Below are 21,975 nucleotides of genomic sequence, written 5' to 3'. Positions count from 1 at the left end.
ACTTCATCAGCTTAACCAGTTTTTTCTCTTTGCAGCTAGAACTGTTTCACGAAGCCGTATGGTGCCACCAAGCCTCTGGAAGAAATGCAAAGTTTTCATGATGTAAAAGGAATAACATTAGAGAGCGCCCTAGTGGAACTGTTGTAATGAGCTGAAGATTCTCTAGAGGTCCGCTGCTGTTTGATGACAACGGGAAACATTTTTCTAAACAAGTGGGTTTAAAACCTCCAGTGGAAGTATGCTATTAAGTCATCGCATTTTTATTGCTCTCTAACTTGCTCAATCAGCAGTGACTATGGCTGGTTTTTTTCAGTGAAATAAAACTTGCCTCCAAAAACATCCTCCCAGGCCAGACCTGCAGGTGTCTGTGAGGAGGCTCCAAGGCTTAAAACAATTCTCAAACTTAGGAAGTGTAACAACTGGGAATCACAGCACTTCTTTCTGAACGTGATGAAGAAATACTGGCTTATTGAGCTAAAAATAACAAAGAATAAAAGTCAGCTTAAGTCAAATAGAATCTTAGAATAAACTCTGATATACACTGTTCGTAGCAGTAGCAAAGTTTAAGAAGAATTTGGACTATAAGAGATTATCACTGAGGAATTTCTATTCATTATTTTTTAAAATTCCTCAGTGAGTCTAAGAAAAGTTTGCCATTTTTCAATTTTACTGGTGGAATACCTAGGCCAAGTTTTTGAAACATCAATGCTCCAATGGGGCATAATTTGACAGTCAGTGGTATAAAACTGCATTAGCTGTATAGCGCTCTAAGAATAGTTATAATGAAATTAATGGTAACGTGATTATGTCCTCGAATGTAGTACTCAAAGAGTTTACTCTGATGGTTAGCTGAAGTTTGAGGCAAGGGGAAATCTGATGCCAGATTCCTCATATTTGATTTCATTCATGGCTTAAGGGACAAGTGACTGACATTTAGACTCACTCCAGAGTCACTGCACTGGGAGTGAGAAGCCAGTGTGCGCTGGTGTCATGCCTGTTCCATGCTGAGAGAACAGAATCACTGCTAATTGAAACAGTAGCGATGATTACCAAGACTGTAGCTTGAGAAGCAATATATACGACACCAGAGGGGAAAGGGCTATTTATTAGAAAAGTTCATCATCAAATCACTGGACAGGATAAACAACTCATGGAGAAAATCAACACTTATTACAGTCAAAAGGGAATCCACTGTAATTTGCTGATTTCTCTCAGCACTCTCAATGTGATGTTGAACAAAACTCCCTCAAACATCCTCCACTGGATAAGCAACCGTGATTGTGAAAAACCCAACTTTCTTTTGGTTGATACTTCTTTCCACGGTTTTCTGAATTATATTTAAGCATAATACAGTGTATCTGATGTTAGCAAGCACCGAATTTAGCATTAATTTCTCTAGATGGACATATGAGCCATATGTTTATGTTAGTAATGGCAACACTATGCATTTTGATCATTTTTGAGCAGACTGATGTATTTTCATCTCAAAGAGGGAGTTCTGAGCGTTTGTATTCATTTTTGAAGGATCAACAGCTTTCAGGACAGAGGCCACACAAGTTTTCTAATCTTACTTTATTTAATTTCTCTACTAGTCTGACTCTGATTAGAAGTTCAAATAAAACTGCCATTCTTCTATGCCTTGATTATGTTAAAGTATTTCTTGTCTCTCTCCCGGCACAGCAAGAAAATTAATTGTTACAAAGTTGTAGCAGAACAGTGCTAGTGTTCTTTGAGGTGGCTATTACTCTCGATTTCCAGATGGCTGAGTTTTTTTTCTTAATATACTCAACCTTACTTCATAAATAGAGTTTCACAAGGGTACAGAAATCCCATGGAGAAGCACATCTTTCCAAGTGCTCTCGTATGCACATAAACAGCTTCGATTTGGGGAGCCAGCAAGGGGCATGTAAAACAAAATGAGTAAAAAAAAAAAAAAAAGGTTGCACGTAGAGTAATTTTAATCCATTCCATTTTTAAATACCACAATAAATTTAATTTTCACAATAAATTAAATAGCCATATTCAGTTTACAAAATAGAATTACTTAGTGTGAAACCAGTATTTACAACAATATACATTATGTACATGACATTTCTCTTTGTTGACACAGAACATGGAAGTAAAAGGACTTGACTTTCCAATGTGTGATTGACATGCTACAAGCAACACCATGGTCCATACAAGAAAACAATAGTGCAAAATCACCACGGGAACTTTGGAACAACGTCAATTTGATGACATAAGACATTCTTCTTTTAAATATTAAGAAAATAGCATTTTCTGTTTTCATGTCACCAATTCAGCATCTGAATTAAAGACCCAGCTTTCCCCTAGAAAAGAATGCATAACTGAATCCTGAAGCTTCACAGCCATTGGTACATTTTCACGCATTACTCTTTTGGCTTAAATCTATGAAAATGGCGGGCCACAAATTCTGACTCAAAGGAAGACTAACTCTTTGAGAACAGCTGAAGTCACTTTCCCATAAGACCACCACCTCTTCTTTTTGTAAATATCTTAAAAGATGCAACTACGCAGACAGAAAATTGTTTTTTGTAAATTTTCAGTAGAAAAAGAACTGATCTTATATTTGGCCACACACTGCATATGTACAAGTATACATGGAAAAATGACTTGGATAGTTGTGTCTAGGAAAAGTGCATATTTTAATCTAGAGGAGACATTGTATGTCTCCAGGCACAACACATAGTGTCGTATGACTTATTATTTTAGGGCCAGTTCAATGTCCTTCCAGTGATCTGGTAAAACTTTTGATTAAAAGGATGAAAGAATTTGCGCAATTTGGTAATGACAGAGGGGTCAACCTCTGGATGAATGCGCCCCTTGCTGCCCGCCAGGCACTTATTAAAGATAATGTTAAATCGCAAGCAGTAAAACCCTCTGGTAGCATTGAAATATAAATTGTACTGACTTATTCTTGGGGGAAGATTCAGGAACTTCTCCACGAGCTGAAGTTCTGGTAGAGGTTCCGAGATGAGGCGATCTCCATCGACAATGTGAAATTGCTCAATTGGAAAGTATTTCAACCACCTTTCCAGATGTTTGGTGTAGATGCTGGTTCTCACTGCCTTGTATTTTGTGTTCACTTCGCAGGTATTAGGGTCTATCGCCAGCTTCTCAAACTTGTAATAAGTTTTGTTCTTCCTCTCCTTCCCCTCCAGCACCTGAGTATAGTCAGAAATAGCTCTTGTGGTGGGCTCTCTGACAATGATCAACAACTTGATGGATGAGTTCATTTTGTAAATCCTTTCTGGAACCTCCTCTGTGATAAAATACGCTGGGCTTTTTTCAATTGTGATTTGCTGAGGGTAGGAAAAAGGCATCTTTTTCCTATACCACTCAATGCCCTTGGCATAATTCTCATCATTGTCAAAAAAGTGGATTTCTTGGGAGGCTTTGACCACTGCCGGGTGAAGGTTCAGCATCTCAAGCAGGGCTCTTGTGCCTCCTTTCCTCACCCCAATGATAATGGCCTTGGGGAGTTGCTGGACCAGGTCATGAAGGCGAACCTGCTCCTTGGAAGTGTTGCCCTTCCGGAACTCGTGCAGCAGGCCACGCTTAAACTGCAGGGCTCGGAGAGGGAATTCAGCCTGACTGCGGGCTCCGAATCGGCCTTCAATGGGGCAAATGGGTTGTAGCCTGCAAGCAACAGAGAGATGGTTTAAGAAGTTCATTGCCACTAACTTCTCATTTTTCTGGTTTCAGTCAGACTAAGACTATAAATGCATTAATAAAACCACTGGTTCCCAGCCTGCTTCAATCCATATGAACATATGTTTGGGAAATTTTATTTTAAGCTACCCTTTATTAAATGGAGCACACATAATTGATGAGTTTTTTTATTAGTGCTTCTTAAAATTTTTATTCACCAAGCACTTAATTGACTACAGCGTGTACTTATATTCACGGTACAGGACAGACAAGTGACATCAGCCATACTAATAGCCTTTTAACAGCTCACCAGTTAACATCATTTAGAAAACGTGAAAGGAGGAAGATTATAATCTTCAGCGGTGAGGCCGAAGAGCAGTGAGGAGGCCATGTCTTCTGGGTTTCGCATGGTATTATTTCCTTGCAGTTCAGCAGCACTCACATGGCTCTTAAAAATCTTTGAGAGAGAATCTGAAAACAGGTCTCAGTCTCTGCCCTTGGCTATTTGCATCAGCAACCTGCAAAATTCCAGTGTTGTCTCTTGGTGAGCTTTTCATTCTGTGAGAACTTCTGCCCTTGATTTGGGGACAGCTAGGAGAGTACTATATTTCTTCTGCCTTTCTTTCTCTCTCTATTGAAAAAGGTCAGGATTATGTTTTCACTTTGGTGAATGCAGGAACAAACCCAACTGCTATCAGCAAGTGCTGTATATCACCTACCACACCTGGGATCAGAAATCAGCAAGACCTTGGCAGGGCCAGAAACCTCAGCTCCTCATTGCCAAGCCCATTTATTTCAGGGACTTGAGCTTATGAAGGAAGGAATGCAATGTTTGGAGCCAGAAAGAAAGATTTCCACGTTAACATTGCCCTAAATAATGAACAACCACCTCTGCTTTTCTCAGAGAGAAAGATGTGGTAACAGTCACGGTGATGTTAGGCTGGAGTGACTATTTAATTTGGCATGGCCAATATGTATGGTTAGTAGATTGAGTTTCCTTTTGGGTGTAGTCTGGAACTGAACTGAAGTTCATTACAATTTCCATAAGTTAATCTGAGAAAGCATTTTAGCCTTCTTGGTAAAAGGGTATAACATTAGTCAAAATGGCCGTTAAACCAATTCCTCCAACTGAAGCATCTAGTTATCCTAATACTTTGGAGTCTGTGTCTCCCTCTCTTTGGTAATGAGGCTGTTGCTTGCTTTTCCCAAGAGACCCTATCGTACCTTTCTCATCTTCTGTAATGTTCATAACTAAAGGGAGAAGGGAATAACCTCAAGGTCATGTCAAGGCATTCTGCAGAACTGAGGGGAAAGGGCTTGGCCTGTGCTCTGTTTAAACAGCTGTCTATCGTAATGCTTAAGTAAAAATATAAACATATTTTACTTTTTTCTGGTGTTTGTTTTCTATGATTTTAAAAAATTCATGCTCTTTGTGGATAACGCGGAAATATGCAATACTAAAAAAAACAGAGTTTACCACAGTTAATATTTTAGAGAAACTAAATTTGTTAACAGGATTAATATGCTAGAGCTCTAAATGAAAGATATAAAAGAATCAACATATACATAGTCAAAGACGTTTTATTGTGACGTTGATTGGGGTATCACAAATTCATCTTTCAGCTCTTCTTTGGTTCTGGTTGAGAATTAAGCCCTAATTCCCTAAGCCTTCCGTTGACGGTAACTGATGGACTTCTCTCCTTGCATCTAGCATGATGCTAGTGCCATTCTTGGGAGAATTGAGGAAACAGTCAATCAAATCCTTTTCTGTAAGACTTAATTCTCCTGCAGAACCCCAGCTGAGAGAGGCTGAAACAGACAGCCTCTGCCCTGTTTGATCTGGAATGGAATTTCCCTACCTCATTTTCCTTCTTTCCTTCCTTCCTCTTTCTACCTTCTACCCTGGGAACTCAGACCCTGCAGAACAATTGTTTTTTGAACTCCCTAACTCAAGACAGGAGAAAATATCACATTATTTCCACTTCCTGAAGAGTAGATTCTGAGCAGGGGCCCCAGACTAAAAAACACAGAATCTCAGAATTGGAAGGGACAATAGGAGTGACTGAGCTCAGCCTCCCACCCAGAGAGCAGGGTCTCCAGGTACTAAAGGACAGGCCTAAGTAAGCACCTGTCATTTCAGACATAATCTGCTCAAACTCTCAAGTGAGAGGTTTTGTGAAAGTCCATCAAGCAATCCAATTCATTATGAAAGCTATCCCATTAGAGATTGGAGACTGGCTTAAATATACACTCACTAACTAAATAACTAATGCATTAAGGATCATTAGATCAATTACTCACTAAAAAGCAAATGATTGGAAGCTAATGAAAGGTATTGGGTAGAACTTGATGTAAAAGCTCCGTTATGGCCATAAGACAATGGTACCACCTCAAGGCTTTTCAATAATAACTAAGCGCTAAGTTAGGGAACCACATGAGGTCAATGAAAAGCCCTGGATTATACTATTTCCTGTAGTTAGCAACTAGTGAGTGGGAAGTTGACTCAGGAATTTTGAATTGGAAAGCATCACAGGGGTTCCATTTACCTGTCAAAATTGACCCTGGCTGAAGGAAAACAAGGACCACTGCTATCTTAATTGTTAAATATCCAAGTGATACAGTCTACAGATTAGAAAAGGAAAACTGTAAGGAAGATATTTTCATGTTAAAGTGTGGCTGCATTTTCACGGAAAATGGGAATTGAATTCATGGAGAACATACTTCAGTCTTTCCAGTGCAAGAATTAATTTTAAAGGGCAAAGAAGGAAGCTTTGCATTTCAGAAATTAACTTTTTTGTCCTTTCCAATCATATGGGATGTGGGAGAGTCCAGAGGTATTCAGTGTGAAGCTAGCTGATATTGCTGAGACTTCTGCACGTCTAGTACCTCTCAACTGTTTGCTCATTTAGATCCAAAGCCCAGCTCTGTAAATTTCCTCTCCATAGATTTTCCATTGCTTTCTGGGCAATTACTCTGAGCAACAGCCTCCTTGTCTGGTACGTTCAGCTCTTGGAAACCAGAGCTAATTAACATAGTTAAAACTCCCCAAGCCTGTAGCTATCTTTCCAGGGCAATGGATTCCAAACTTGATGAGCTCCTTTACAGGCTCATACATAATTTTAACTCTCCTGGTAGCACATTAATTGCTCACTCATAAATTTCAAAATGAAGATACATAAATACATCATCACTATTTTGCTGTGGCTAGAGGTCAACAACCACATGCACACAGACCACACTGAGCTCTAGTAAATGACATTTTTACTGTATGTGGCTTTATCTCTTCTCTGAAAACAAATGTCCATGCAGACAGAATACAAATGGATCTTGAGGAACATCTTGGTTTGAGCAACTTGGATCTCTTTCTTTTAAAGGCTCAATAAATCAAAATCAATACTGCAGAAAAGCATGTTTCTAGGGAATTTTGAGGGAGGAAAACAAATGGATAGATTTAAAATTATGTCTGAAGGAAGTTTAAATCAAGAGACACTTAGTCGCATGGGCATAAACATGTGTTTAATCACCTACCTATCCAAGCTCCCAACTCTGGCGACTAGATACAGGAGACTCCCAACGGCAAGGCTTCCCAGCACCAGGAGCTTCTGTCTCAGCCACGCCTGCTGTTTGAATAGCATGGCCCTCCATCAACCTTCAGGACTTCTGCAGCCTGAGAGACGGGGATAAGACAGAAGGGGACTCATCAGCAGTCATTTCTTGTAGGCTCTGTTGATTGTCACAAAGCCAAGCAGAGGTCGGAACACAGGTGACTGAATGATGCTGCATGAGGAACAGACCTCTGACCAACCCTGACAATGTTCATGGTGTCACAGGTATTTAGCAAAACTTACCTTCCTTTTCCTGGCCTGTGTTATAAGATCAAATACTAAACTAGGGGGAAGACACTAGACAGAGCCTGCTAGGCAATTGTCAAAGTAAATTAACATGCATATATTGTACCACGTATATTATATATGTATGTACATACATGTATATATATTTATTGTTGTTAGTCATTCAAAGAATACTGATAAAATGAGCAACTGACCGGCCTGAGGTTTACCAGCAGGGCAACCAGTAAGCTGAAGGTTCTGCTTCAGCATAACAGAATGAATGTAGAAACTGAAACCCCACTTCAGTAAGTCATCAATTGGAATATAACACTGACATATTTTACTTACCTGTTTTTTGTTTTATTTTGTTCTCATTGTGAATGGAGGAATGGAGCAAGATCAAAAGCTATTTCCTTACTTACCGAGGTTATCAGTGGTAGCTACTAGGACCTCAAATGTTTGAAGACAGTGGCTCCAAGTAACTGATGTTTCCCTTCATCTCCTCTGCCCAGTGTTGGATTGGACTGACTGATTCTGAAAATATGCTCAGACTAGATGCCCCTGCTATGTGACCCCTCCTGGCTCTCAATAAATTTAAACAGGTTTGGTGATAGGGGTCTCGCCTTACATCATGACAGAAGCTTACCTGGAAGCTTTGTACTCTTACACCTGAAATAAGGCAAGCTGAGGAGTGTAAGACTTTACTAGTGCTGTTATGAAATTTGGGGGAAAAAAATGCAAGTTTCCAATTCAGCTTTTCTTATTTAAAATAAATCCAAGCCCTCTTTCAAGATAAGATTGTTTGCTTCCTATTGAAACTCAAAATAGTAACCCAAGAAGAGGAACTACAGCAATGGGTCATGGTTAGAAATTGCTTTGCTGCAATGGTATCTCCATATTTTCTATGTGAAGATTTTCTCTGTGCAAAAGGGATATACTAGGATTGACTGATTGAACTATTCATTCAATCATCAAGAAATTACTGAGCACCGACAGCATTTCCAGCTATTCTAGTAGATTTATGGGGATTCCAAAAAACAACCTGAAAGAGTTTTAGCTCTTGGAAAACTAAGAATGTGATTAGGGAATTGTGAAACAACCAGAGAACACAACCAAATTCATGATAATGTATGAATAAATATTGGGGAAGGAAAATGAATGAAATGGTCAGGGATGTGGGCTCCATGGGGATGCTTTTTTTTGTGGAATGTAGTCCAGGATTTGGTAAGGAAACTGTAGGAGGGCATCTCAAATGGAAGAGATAAGAGCAGCATTCATCCAACACACAGTCAACAAATATTTATGGAACATGCCTCTGTGCTAGATTCTGTACTGTGTGCTACAGAGATAATGACCAACATGGGAGTCTATGGTCTAGCAGAGAAGACAGATATTAAACCAGAAAACATAGGATTCACAGATACTTACAAATTGTAATAACAAAGGAAAATTACAGGATACAGTGAGAAAGAATAACAGGAGGAACCTACTTCAGTCCTTCCTGAAGAAGTGACACTTGGGCTGACACCTGGAGTATGAGAAGCCAGTAGGGCAGGAGCAGGGCAAAGTGGGTTTCAGGCAGAGAAACCAGTGGGCACAAAAATACTGAGGAGGGAAAATGCTCAGCTAGTTGGAGAAGGGATGGAAGGCTGGTGTGGCTGGACACATACTCTTTCACTCTCATCTCTACGCTTTTGTCAGCTTCCTCACTGGCCCGGAATGTTTTTCCTACGTCTCCTCCTTCAAGACTCCCAGAACCTATTAATATCTTCCTGGGGAGGATGATCCTGGTGGATGTGGAATTTGGGGGAAAAAATCCTAATACACTTCCCATTGCTGGGTAGTAATGGGTCAGGCCCATTGGGGAGTAATGGGTCAGGTTCATAATTACAGGACCTGAAGGGTAATAGCTAGGCTTAGGGATAACACTTGGGAGACATTTGCATACAGGGTGAGTGAGCTATGAAGCGACCACATGGCTGAACTCTGCTCAAGGCTGGCAGGCAGGAAAAGAAGAAAAAAATGACTGAGGATGTGAAGGCTGCTGAGGAAGTAGCCCAGTGTTTAGGAGAATATCACAACAAAGCTATCAAGCCCTCTACTGCAACGCATATGTCATCTGGTAAAGAGTAGCTACTGAACCTGACTGAATATGAGGTCATTATCTTTTCTACTGCCACTGAGCACCTTTCCCTCTCAAAGGCTTTAGTACTCCACCTATAGACTCTCTCTTTATGGTAAGTCCAGGTATTACCATGGAGGTTTTTCTCTGTGAAATAAGCTGCTACTGCCATCCAGATCTTCTTTAGGTCTGAGATGCCTTAATACACCCACTGGGGGTTCCTTTCCTTGGGGGGCCTCATTTCTCCAACCTTTTGTTTGTATGGCTGACTTAACTCCCTATACTCCCTCCTCTACTTAGGGCAGGCCCATTACACTCTCCAAAGCATCCTCACGTCTACTCTCACACTGAGGAGAGCTAAAATTTTTCTTTGAGATCTCAACTAATATGAATGAGTTGTCCAGGGTGAAGTGCAAAGACCACTGGATTGGGAGTCAAAGACCTTGAGTCACAATTTGGTTTAGTTTTATAATTGAAACTTTCTGAATTTTGGCACCGTTATCCCTAAAATGAAGATAATGTCTATCTCACAGGGTTGTTATGACACGAGCCTTGAGTAAGACACTGTGGGATAGAACTTTATGAACATTTGGGCACTTTACAAAAATGAAGCATAATTAATATCTTCAGGAGGCTGATAAATTCATCCTTTATCATTTTAAAGAGGAAAAGAAAAAATAAATGTAGTTATCATTAATAGTATAATTGGATTGTGAAAAACATAAGTCCATTTTTAATATAAACAACTTTTAATGGAAACTCCTGTTAGCATTAGAATGCTAACGTTATATTTTCTGTTCAAAACAAGACGGCACAATTACCAAAAACAAAAACAAAAAGTTAACACTATCTTGTTAGGCTGAAAGGTCTTGGAATTTTTGAGAAATGAGGAAGCCAAGCCAGCAGTTTCTAATGAGCTTCTCTAGGACACAAGAAGTGAAATCTCATTCCATTTTGTAATCAGTCTCAGACTATGTGCTAAGAGACAATATCATAGCAGCCCCTGAATAACCCTTGCTCAGGGAAAACCAAAGATGCTTGGTTAATTTAACATTCAAGATGCCTCTTTGGTTTTCTACAACATCATGAAGTGCTCGAGCATCTGCCAGGACGGAGTCTTAAAAGCTGGGAGTTGTTGCCCTTGGTCTAAGAATATAAGCCAAAGAGAAGCCCCACCATCCAATCTTTATGGACAATGCTGTTAAACTTGAGAGAAGGCTAACTGCTCCTCCAATCTCTAATTTCTTTCCCTTTAGCTACGCCAGCTTTAATGGATATTTTAATAATCTTTCATCAGAGCAATCATACTGGTAATAGGCAATTTAAATAAAATTAAAGTTTTTTAAAAGTTTATTATTTCTTTTTATTAAAAAAAAAAAAGGTTAAAGACCTACAGTGACATTTAAACCCTCCTTCATCTCCAGTTTTTAATCTCTCAGTGTTTTCCATTTTGCATGCCAAGCACAGCACGATTATGGTTTCTCCAGACTATTAAAGGTTTAATAGAAACGGTATCTTAGCTGAACAAAACACGGTATCTAAATAACAGAGTACAAGGCCAGAACTGACAAATTGTAAAGACATCTGGCTGTTTCTCCAAAGCAGCACCATGCAAAGAAAGAAATGACTCCCAAGCTGCAACAAAGAAATAAGGGAACTCAAAAATAACAATAATGAAGATACGTTCAAGTGCTGCTCAAACGCCTGTAGACATGGTTACTGCAAGCTCCAGAAACACTAGCAGCAAAGTTCATTAAAAATGACTGAACTTTATAGCAGAATTATTCCAAGGAAATCATAATGGTCTTTTGAGCTCATTTATCCTGGACAACAGCCAGATGAGATGGACAGAAACTACATTTACTGAGCACTAGGTTCTCTGTGACTTTCTTTCACATTTACTATCTCATGTAATACAGCAGTCCTGTGAAGTATTATCCATTTTATTTTTTCTGATGGAAAGTGAAGAGCAGAGAGGTGAGCAGATTATTTACCCAAGGGCATGCAGCTGGTAAATGCAGCAGGATTTAAATTCAGAATTATCTGACCCCAAAGAACGTGTCCCCTGGATTGTAATGACACTCATATAGAGCTCGGGTGTGCACCTAATAAATACTTGTTCACTGATTGACGAAAGCAGACAAAACCACTTATTTCCACCCAAATTACCTGCCACTGAACCTTGAAGTGGAGGATGGGGAGGTGAAAAAAAGAGTAAAAGAGGAAAAATTTTCCAGGGAGGTGAAGGTAAAAGGGGCCATTTGGGTGGTTTGAACCCTATATAATTAAGGAAAAATACTAATAAGTAATGATGATGATGATAATAATAATAATAATAGTGAAAGGTAATGTTTTTATAGTTTACAAAGTGTTTTTCATATTCACCATACCATTTATAATGAAAACCGACCAGAATCATGGGAACTCCTCTTGTTCTCCCCATAATTTAAGAACTGACTTTCTTTTTGTTAGATTTTAGAGTTGATGATCAAAATAACATTGGTTTTACTGCCACTTGATTCAGATTCTTATGTGCTGATCTCCACATGATCTTGGTTAAATCTGTTAATCACCTCTCATTATCACCTCACCTCTATCCTACCTTCCCCCAAGCTCCTCCCCTCACTATCTCAGTGAATGGTTCCCCTTGTGCCCACTGGGTCACCCAAGTCAGAAACCTTGGAGTCTTTTATCCTTGGCTCCACCCCTGCCCCTGACATCCAATCAGCCAGTAAAATTCTCCCTTTCACTATTAGAATCCACCTACTTCTCTGCACTGTCGTTTGTGACTTCCTTGGTTCAGGCCACACTCTCTTTCTCTTAAAGCGTTATGGGCTCCTAACAGGTCTCCCCACTACTAATTTTGTTCCTGCCTCAATTTATTCTTCGTAATGATGCCAGTGTGGTCTTTCCAAATGGAAATTTGATCATGTTGCCTTCAGGCTTAAGACACTTGAATGGGTCCCTACCAACCACATGGTTTTAAAAGACCCATTACTCCTTTCCACTGCAACTCCACATAACCCCCAATGCACAAACTTCAGCACACAAAACAACTTGCAGTTCTTTTGAACAGGCCATGGTCAGTTTTGCTTCAGGGCCTGAAGCATAAGGTTTCCATGGCCTGAAAACAGTAACTCTGTGCCTCATTTATCAGGTCTGGGACACCAATAAGCGTGACTAGTAAATGAGCTTGTAAAGTAACTAGAACTCTGTTTGGCACATAGTAATACTCAATAAATGTTAGCTACATTCCTTCTCTTCTTTCAGGTTTCGGTTTAATTCGTATCTTTTAGATCTTAGGTTCCTTGAGAAAGTCTTTCTTGATCACCTAGTGCTGGTTTACATGTTCCTCCTATGTGTCACCATAGCATCCTGTTTAATTCTATTAAAACCAATTGTAATTGTCTGTTTACTCTGTGTTTCCTTAACTGGAATGTAAGTTCCATGAGATTAAGGACTGTGCCTTGTTCATCAGTGTATCACCAGCATTTAGGGTCACAGATGCTCAGTAAATAATTGCTGAATAATCGAATCAGTTAGATGGAATGAACTTTGACTATCCTAATAGCTATGGCATCTGGATACTACATCTCTTCAAGTAGGTACTAGTACTTTATCTTGCATGTTACTTTGCAGATTTACAGAGTGCTATATGCATATAAGGAACTTCATTTTCCCTACCCATTATTTTGAAAAATTGGAGTGCTTATATATCCTTCACCTAGGATATATAAGTTATATAACCTTATTATATATATCCAACAATTTAACCAACTGTTAAATTTAGCCACATTTGCTTTATCTTTCTTTATGTATCTCTGTATAAACACACATTATTTTTACTGAACCATTTAAGAATAAGTGGCAGATTGTCAACATTTCGGCATGTTAGAAGACCCCACCCAATCCCCATGATGTCCTGTGATCTAAGTGGGACAGTAAGCATTCTTGTCCCAGAGGCCAGGGGAAGTGAAATGACCTGCTGGGAGCCTCCAACTATTAAATCTGGAATTAACTACTAGGTTTGTGCTTTTCACATTGTACCATTCTGCCTCCCTATTAAGTTCACGTAATGTTGAAAACGTTATAGATTTTATTGGTAGGAACAGATACATCACTCATCTTTTCTTAAACATTCAACTTGTAAATTCTGATGAGTTGGGTATCCAAAAAAAAATAAACCTTTGGAAAACTGTGAAGGAGAAAATGCTCTTAGGGGGGCCGGCCAGGTGGCGTGAGCGGTTAAGTGCGCGTGCTCTGCTGTGGCGGCCTGGGTTGGGTGGTTTAGATCCCGGGTGCGGACCGAGGCACTGCTTGGCAGGCCATGCTGTGGTGGCGTCCCATATAAAGTGGAGGAAGATGGGCATGGATGTTAGCCCAGGGCCAGTCTTTCTCAGCAAAAAAAGAGGAGGATTGGCAGATGTTAGCACAGGGCTGATCTCCTCACAAAAAAATAAAAAAAAAAAGAAAATGCTCTTAGGAGATTTCTTGTCCTGTCTGCTATTTTACTTTTCTTTCCTCAATTCCTTTAAAGAAAGAAAAATTGCGAAAGCTCTTTCTACATAACATGAATGGGGGCGGCATCTAATGATGCCATCCATCGGAGTGCTGGAGCTGGCTCATACTTTGCAAGCCAGTTGTTAAAGCCATGATTAAGAATTACATTTTAGGGCCAGCCCGTGGCTTAGCGGTTAAGTGCGCGCGCTCCGCTACTGGCGGCCCGGGTTCGGATCCCGGGTGCGCACCGACGCACTGCTTCTCCGGCCATGCTGAGGTGGCGTCCCACATGCAGCGACTGGAAGGATGTGCAACTATGACATACAACTATCTACTGGGGCTTTGGGGAGAAAAAGGAGGAGGATTGGCAATAGGTGTTAGCTCAGAGCCGGTCTTCCTCAGCAAAAAGAGGAGGATTAGCATGGATGTTAGCTCAGGGCTGATCTTCCTCACACACACAAAAAATAAATAAATAGATAAAAAAAATAAAAATAAAATTAAAAAAAAGATTAAGAATTACAGTTTAGAAATTCACAATGAAATGAATTAAAACAAAGGCAATAAATATTAAAAACTCATTATTCCCTAATTATCATACTACATTTGACTATTATCTATGCTCTTGAGGTTAAGCTGATTGCATCAGTACAGTGGAGATACTACTGTGTCTTTCTTCTCAATTCCACATTCAGTGAATTCCTCTTGGTAGCTTACGATTGGCCACAGGGGTTGGAGTTACACAACTGAAATTGACAAACACTACAAACCATCCCCCATCCCCAAAAGCTGGTTGTTAAATATTTACCAGCACCCCACTGATCATGCCTCATTCATTAACCAGGTTTTTCCCGGGTCCCCGCCAAGTGTGCAGTGTGATGCCAAGAGCTGTGGGGGAAAAGAGGGTGGGGTCCCTCTCACGGTCCCTTCTCTTTTTAGCTTCCTCCATTCTCCTGCCTTTCTACAGAGGCCGTTTTCATATCTGAGGCCCCTGCAATCTCTTTCTTTCTTCCTATTTTCACTTTTCTAGGTCTTTCTCCTCAGCTTTCTGTGCCTCCTTCCAGTTTCTCCCTGCACTCTGCCACTGACTGTGTTCTTTAAATAACAGAACTTGAAAAGAAAGAATGCAGTGCTATTATTCTTAGGTAACATTGATACAGAAAGAGAAGTATAGCTAAATACCTTAGAAAATCTTTTAAGTATTGAATAAATCTATAGAATAATTTATAATTAGTTTGTATGCAAAATAATACTAAAAGTCTCCATTCTTGGGCAGGCTAACATTTTCTTATATTGCAGTATCATTAATGTGCTTCAAAAGTTTCCTTTTTTTATTACCAGAGACACCTCTTTCCTCTGAATCTCAGATCTTCTTTTCAGGGCCAGAAAGGCTCCACCAAATTCTGACACTAAGATAACCGCCTATGTCACCAGTCTTCAACAAATATTGATTATCTCCTATGTGCCAGGCACTGCAGATGCCAGGAATAATGTGGAGAACAAGATCCTGCCTCTTGCCGTCTTCTAATATTCAAGGTCAACTCTAGATAAAAGTGTAAGGAAACTGCGTCTTCCCTTAAACACAGAGCCCAGATCCTCTTAGCTGGCAGTGAAGGAACAATCCCCACAAGCACAGGGTCTGCTGGACCTCAGAGTCTCATCTCCTGGCCCTCTGATGCACCTCCCCGCTGGAGGCTCCTTGCCTCCCAGCCAAGTAGCCACAGTCAAACCTCTCTCCAAAAGGCACCATTCTTCCTTTAACAAGGCTCTTCCCTTCAAAATCCCCTGCGAAGTGAAGACTTCATTGGGCCTGTTTAGACCAGACTTTGCCAAAGTAAGTACTTGTGGCCAGACAGGACTAGCATCACGGGCTTGTGACCTGTGCATTCACCTGGGCTCTGTCCTCAGAAGGTCCCCATGCTTGGCTTAATGCTCTGTTGTTACCGTCTTGAAATTCTGAATTTCTGAACAAGAGGCTCCACATTTTCATTTTGCACTGGGCCCCACAAATGCTGTATATATTCCTGCAGCCAGACCTTCCAGCCTTCAGGGAATAGGTTACTTGTGGGTAGGCTGTGGCTCTTTACAGTGGTGCCTCCTTCTTTTTCCAGACACTTGGCTTTAAGAGACAGACATTGTCTTAAGCCCATCATACAGGAACACAATCCTTCACATCTTCTTACAGAGCTGGGAATTCCACTTCCCTTTACTTCTCTCAGGTCTGTGGTCTTCCCCGAGGCCCATCTCTTCCCTGGGTGCCCAACACTGGGAATGGTGTCTGCCTTCAGGAAGCTACCCACAAAGTCTTACAGTCCTAAGTACAATATCCATTGTAGAGCATGTGCCACACAAAGATAATGTTGACACACACACACACACACACACACACACACACAACAGCATAGGAGTTTCATTACAATAGATTGGTGGGGGGAAGTCCTGTGAGGTGAGGAAGGCAGTATTATCATCCCTATTATACAGATGAGAAAGGACTATAGGCATCTGCTCCTACCACAGAGTAGAAAACTGTCTCCCCATCTCCTCCTCCCTTCAAGGCAAAACAAAACAGGAAGCTCAAATTCAGTTACTCACCTGCTATGTGACCTTGGGTAAATCACTCAACCACCCTGATCTTCTGTTTTTCACCCAAGAAACAAAAGGCTTTGAAGGGATGAGTTCAGCAATCCCTTCTGGGTCTAAAATTCTCTTATTCTAAGGGATTCCACTAGATTAGCACTAAGTGAGTGTTCTTATAATGAGAGATTAATGTACAAGGAAGTAAAGACAATTTCAGTAGGGGGAAATTAGTGCCCAAGGTAAATATCAATCTTTAATTTCTTATTATTCTCCAGTTTTAAACAGTCTTGACCTGCATCACATTATACTGCCTTCACTGTGAAAAACAATCTTCTCATTCTAAGACATGAAATTTCTTTGAAAAGATACCGACGCTTAGGAAAGAGTCTACTGATTAGCTTTCAATTTGCCCCTGTGCTGGAGAACCCATAAGAATCATATTTTGAAAAAATTAACCAAGGTCAGCTAAGGAAAATTGTCATAAAGAATTCACTTTTCTTCTATTAAAATGATCAAATAAGAGAGCTGTAACGAGAAAGAAACAAATGAAGAGGGGCACAGGAACAAAGGACATAGAAAGCGGTGTTCTGCATGTGTCAAGTCGAATGTGGAGATGGGGTGCAGATTAAGAGGAAAATGGACACCATTGGTTAGTAGATTAAGCAGAAAATGTATCAGTCAGGATGCTCATAATTGCTCTATCAAATGGCTAAGGAAGCTATTTTGCTCTTTGTTTCTTAAGTTAACCACGAAGGGTCAATGTCAGAAATGAAAAGGAAAAAAGTTGATAAATTATACAGAACTGCAGAGTTCATTATTGCTCTGTGCTTAGTGCTTACGCTCCAGGGAATTATTGCAGGAGCAGCTTTGAGCAAATTCCAAATTTTCAAATGGGTTCTCCATTTCTTCCCTCCATTCAGCTTTTGATATCGAGCATACATAATTTATCACAGCTCCCATTATTGTGTTAGCTTGAGTAGTCCTCTGGCTCTCTGTCTGTAGGAGGATACTCATTTTGCATTTGTAATCATCAAACTTAAAAGGAGCCAGTTAATTCTGCTTCTGATCAGGAGTCTCATTTAGTAGAATGATGTCTTAAGAGAAAGAGATGGGAACTGAATTTTATTTTGGCATGGAATTCCAATTACTCTTAATTTCAGTATCTCATTGGTATATGTAACTAATGTTTATAGAAGAAGGGTATGTTTTTTTCCCCTAAAGTTTCTTTTCACTTCATTAAATAGTTGTTGGAGTTTAGTAAATTTGTCCTGCTGGTGAATTCAGAAGTAGAATCTTTCCTTCTCTGATCTTGTGTTTATATATTAAAGTGTGAGTTGGAGAGGTAACAATTATACAGGAAATTAAGTTAACATACGTAGTCCAAACAGATCATTCCAGTAATTTAGGCTCACGCAGTTAAAGAAGTCAAGTTAACTGGATAAATTCTTCCTTCTGCCTTGTATAGCTAAAATCAATTTTATAGTAATACTAGTTCTATTATACCCAGTGATAGTTGACAGCATTTATTTTAAAATCAACTGTAGTATTCATCCCAGACAGTCAACTTCTTAATCTTATTTTCCATCTCACAAATTTTGTGTTTGTTTTTGGTGAGGATCAAAGAAATAATATATATAAGAATGTCTTTTAATGACATAAATAGATTAAAAATAGTGGTATTTTTTTTTTTTTGGAGGAAGATTTGCCCTGCGCTAACATCTGTTGCCAATCTACCTCTTTTTCTTTTTTTCTCCCCAAAGCCCCAGTACATAGTTGTATATTATAGTTGTAGAGTTGTAGCTCTTCTATGTGGGATGCTGCCTCAGCATGGCTTGATGAGTGGTGAGTAGATCTGCACACAGGATCAGAACCTGAGAACCACGGGCTGCTGACTTAACCGCTTAAGTGCGTGAACTTAACAGTTATGCCACCAGGCCAGCCCCCGCTATTTTTATCATTAATTTTTGTTTGATTGTAGTTCCCACAGTCCTCTCTCCACAGTGGCTTTTTCTTTTCTTTTAATCTCCATAACACTAAACCATATATTTCTTTTATAATGACTGAAGATGATGCTGATTTTAACATTAAACATTTTAAGTGAAGAATTAAACCATCAGCAGATGGATTATACAGAAATTTGAATGTACCATGTTCAACTTACCAAGTTAGATTCAGAAAATTCAACATGTTTAATATAAAATTTAAGCTAATATGTACGGGTACAACCTCCTGAAAACTTTAGAGAAAGATTTCCTATTATCCAATTAATCATCACAAAAACACAATTTTCATAATACTACTGTCCATTGGGATGGCATTTTACAGTTTTTAAAGTTCTAGTTTAAACATTATTTTAATGGATTTTCACAATAAAGACACAAGGGACACAGTACCTATTTTATTCTCCATTCTGTAGATGAGGAAGCCAATGCCTGGTTCAGGTATGGTGCTCAGGTCCACCTAGCTAATGATTGGCAGAGTTCAAAATTTTAGTACCAGGACTAGAGGTTCATTCATTAGTGCACATCTATCCTTGGGAGCTATAGGTTTAGACAGAGTGCTAAAGTTGTTAAAGTGCAGGACTTGGAAGAAATGAAAGAGGTATAAAGTAATTTGGAATTAACAAGTATTAATATTTTTTCTGTCTCTCTCTACTTGGATCATCAGTTCCTCCCAGAAAAATATCCCAGTAGGATAAGAAGGATTACAATAGATTCATCAAGGATAGCAAAAGGAGGAAATAAGCCAGTTAACTGAACAATCCCTGAGAATAATAATTATTATGCCAGTTATAAATTTAGAACATTAACATCAGTCACCTTCTCCAGACTAATACGTGTATTTTTGATCAGGATTTTCATTCTAGCCTGATTCTGCAACTTCTCCTAAATTAGACATTATTTTTGTTATAACTGTTTTACACAGTCATTGTTTAGATTTAACCACATTTATTAACATCATCACATACTATTCCTTTTTTATCGGTATCAGCTTTATTGAGGTATAAGTCACATACCATGCAATCCACCCACTTAAAAGTATATAATTCAATGGATTTTAGTATACCTACAGAGTTGTGCAACCACCACCACAATCAGTTCTAGAATATTTACATCACTCTCAAAAGAAACTCTACACTTTAGCAATCATCCGCACATCCCTATCTTTCCCTCTCCAGCCCTAGGCAACCACTAATCCACTTTCTGTCTTACTACTCCTTCTTATATCCCAGCTCTTCCATTTTCCCTATGCCAGAAGTAGAATTTCCCCCACTCAGCAAACAAAAGTTGTGACATTTCAAACCAAATGCAGAGATATTTTCCTCAATTTCTTCTCCTCAAAGGGAAAGATAGGTAGTATGTCTTTCTTTGGATGATCTAATTTTTGAAGGATTTATTAGCTGTTGAGACTAGTAGTGAGTTGAAACAGCTTAAAAGAATAGATTAGTAAAATGTTTTCTTCTGAAAATTAGTCTTTAAAAAAAAAAAGGATTTTAAGATGTCTAGTGTTCAGTAAAGACCTCTTAGGCTAGTAATCACCTCTAAAACATAACGAAAGTAGGAGCTGGTGAAGTAGAGTTAGTGCTCAGGAGGGAAACAGCTTCACTGGGAGCAGGGTCATGTGTTGAGATGTCGCAATAAAGCCCCTGTTTATTGAGTGGTGTTTAAGTAAGACAAAGCTGGATACTGGTTAAAGGTGGCGAAGGCAGATTTTATTCAGTAATACTACTGAGCAGGGGAAAGAGACTTCAGTATAGAACTGAGCTCAAGTCTGCTTGGGCAGAGGTGATTGTGCATTTTAAAGGGAGAATGAGGGAGTAGGGAAGGGGAACAAGTGGGGTTCTCTAGCAGAGTCAGGAAAGCGGAAAATTACAAAAAATGGGAAAAGGGTTGGTTACTGTGATTAAGCTGTCTGGGTTTGTTAATTGGCACTTATCTGGAGGAAAAACAAACTTCTTATATCTTCAGAACAGGAGGTAGTTTTGCAAATTGGAGCAAGGCACCCAACTAAATTAGGCCCTTTCTCTCCCACAGGGACTGGGAGGCAGGGGAGGGAGAGCCACCTCCCTGGAGGGTTGCAATTCTGGGCCCTTAAGGAGACAGTTCTGGGTGGTAGAAGATTTATATCTCAAAGGAGCAGAGAAAGGATTTATAATTATAAGTTTTCTAAAGTAACTATTTTAAGGAGTTCATGGGCCTCTGTCAAATTTTGGCTGGAATAAGTAGTGAATTCCTTTGGCAGCATTGAGCTGTCTCAGGTAGGTGTTTTAAGAAGGGCTGGGGTCATCCTAGGGACATGGCCTTAGGCTGCTAGAAGCCATGCTAGAGTTTGTTCAAGTCTCTTAGTATATGTGTGTGTGTGTGTGTGTATGTGGTGGGCAGGGGGTGGAGGGTAGACAAAATCATTTGTGCTGAGCGTCTGCAATTCTTATAGACTAAGGTTGAGGCCTCTTCGAGAAGAGGGCTCAGAGGAATCTGACAAGAGTTTAGTCAAGGAGAGAGTCTTTGTCAGTGCCTAGTGTGTGGTAGTCAACGGATCTAGCACTTAGGATTTGTGTGAATCCCATGTTTGTTTATTTTTTTGCTTGAGGAAGATTGTCCTTCAGCTAACCTCTGTGCCAATCTTCCTCTATCTCGTATGTGGGATGTCGCGATAGCATGGCTTGATGAGCAGTGTATAGGTCCACGCTCAGGATCCGAATCCACGAACCCCAGGCCTTTGAGGTGGAGCACGTGAACTTAACCACTACACCACCGGGCCAGCCCCCATGTTCTTTTTTTGAGTAGCAAATCAAAAGTTCCAAAATTATCTCAGATAATCATAAGAGTAACTGTAGCAGATATTACTTATCAGGCACTTACTGTAGCCAGTTACTGTATTAAGTGCTTAACATTCATGATTCCATTTAATGACTCTGTGAAGTTGGTTATTATCATTTGTCTTATGAAGAAATTTGTGCAAGTAGTAGAGTCAGGAATCTTATTATTTCTAAGCCTAGGCTCTTAACAGTTATGTTATTTTAGTTTTAGCCTAATTATCATCTTAGCCTGAATTTTTCCCCTACTAATTACACATTTTTATTACTGCCATTGTTTAACACAATAAATGTTTGGATCATTTACCTTTTATTTGAAATAGAATTTCCTTTAGCAAAAGTCTTTAGGTGAAAATTCACTGAATTTGTTTTTAAATATGAATGTCTTTTTTCATGCTTATTTTTATAAGATAGTCTGGGTATAGAATTCAAGGAAAGTCATTATTTTCTTTCAGCATGTT

General features: G+C 39.5%; 1 protein-coding gene across 1 annotated transcript; it reads right to left on the bottom strand.

Annotated features, from left to right (window-relative positions):
• Positions 1–1,946: 1,946 nt before the first annotated feature.
• Positions 1,947–7,330, bottom strand: HS3ST5 (heparan sulfate-glucosamine 3-sulfotransferase 5). The gene is made up of 2 exons (XM_058566848.1): positions 7,201–7,330; positions 1,947–3,660 (listed from the first exon to the last, which is right to left on the bottom strand). Exons 1-2 carry the CDS (start codon positions 7,305–7,307, stop codon positions 2,730–2,732), a joined length of 1,038 nt encoding a protein of 345 aa, XP_058422831.1. The 5' UTR covers positions 7,308–7,330; the 3' UTR covers positions 1,947–2,729.
• Positions 7,331–21,975: the final 14,645 nt, after the last annotated feature.

The sequence above is a fragment of the Diceros bicornis genome, chromosome 23, assembly GCF_020826845.1.
Source record: "Diceros bicornis minor isolate mBicDic1 chromosome 23, mDicBic1.mat.cur, whole genome shotgun sequence".
NCBI lineage: Eukaryota > Metazoa > Chordata > Mammalia > Perissodactyla > Rhinocerotidae > Diceros > Diceros bicornis.
Note: the sequence above shows the minus strand (reverse complement) of the source record. Positions and strands in the feature narration are given on the sequence as shown.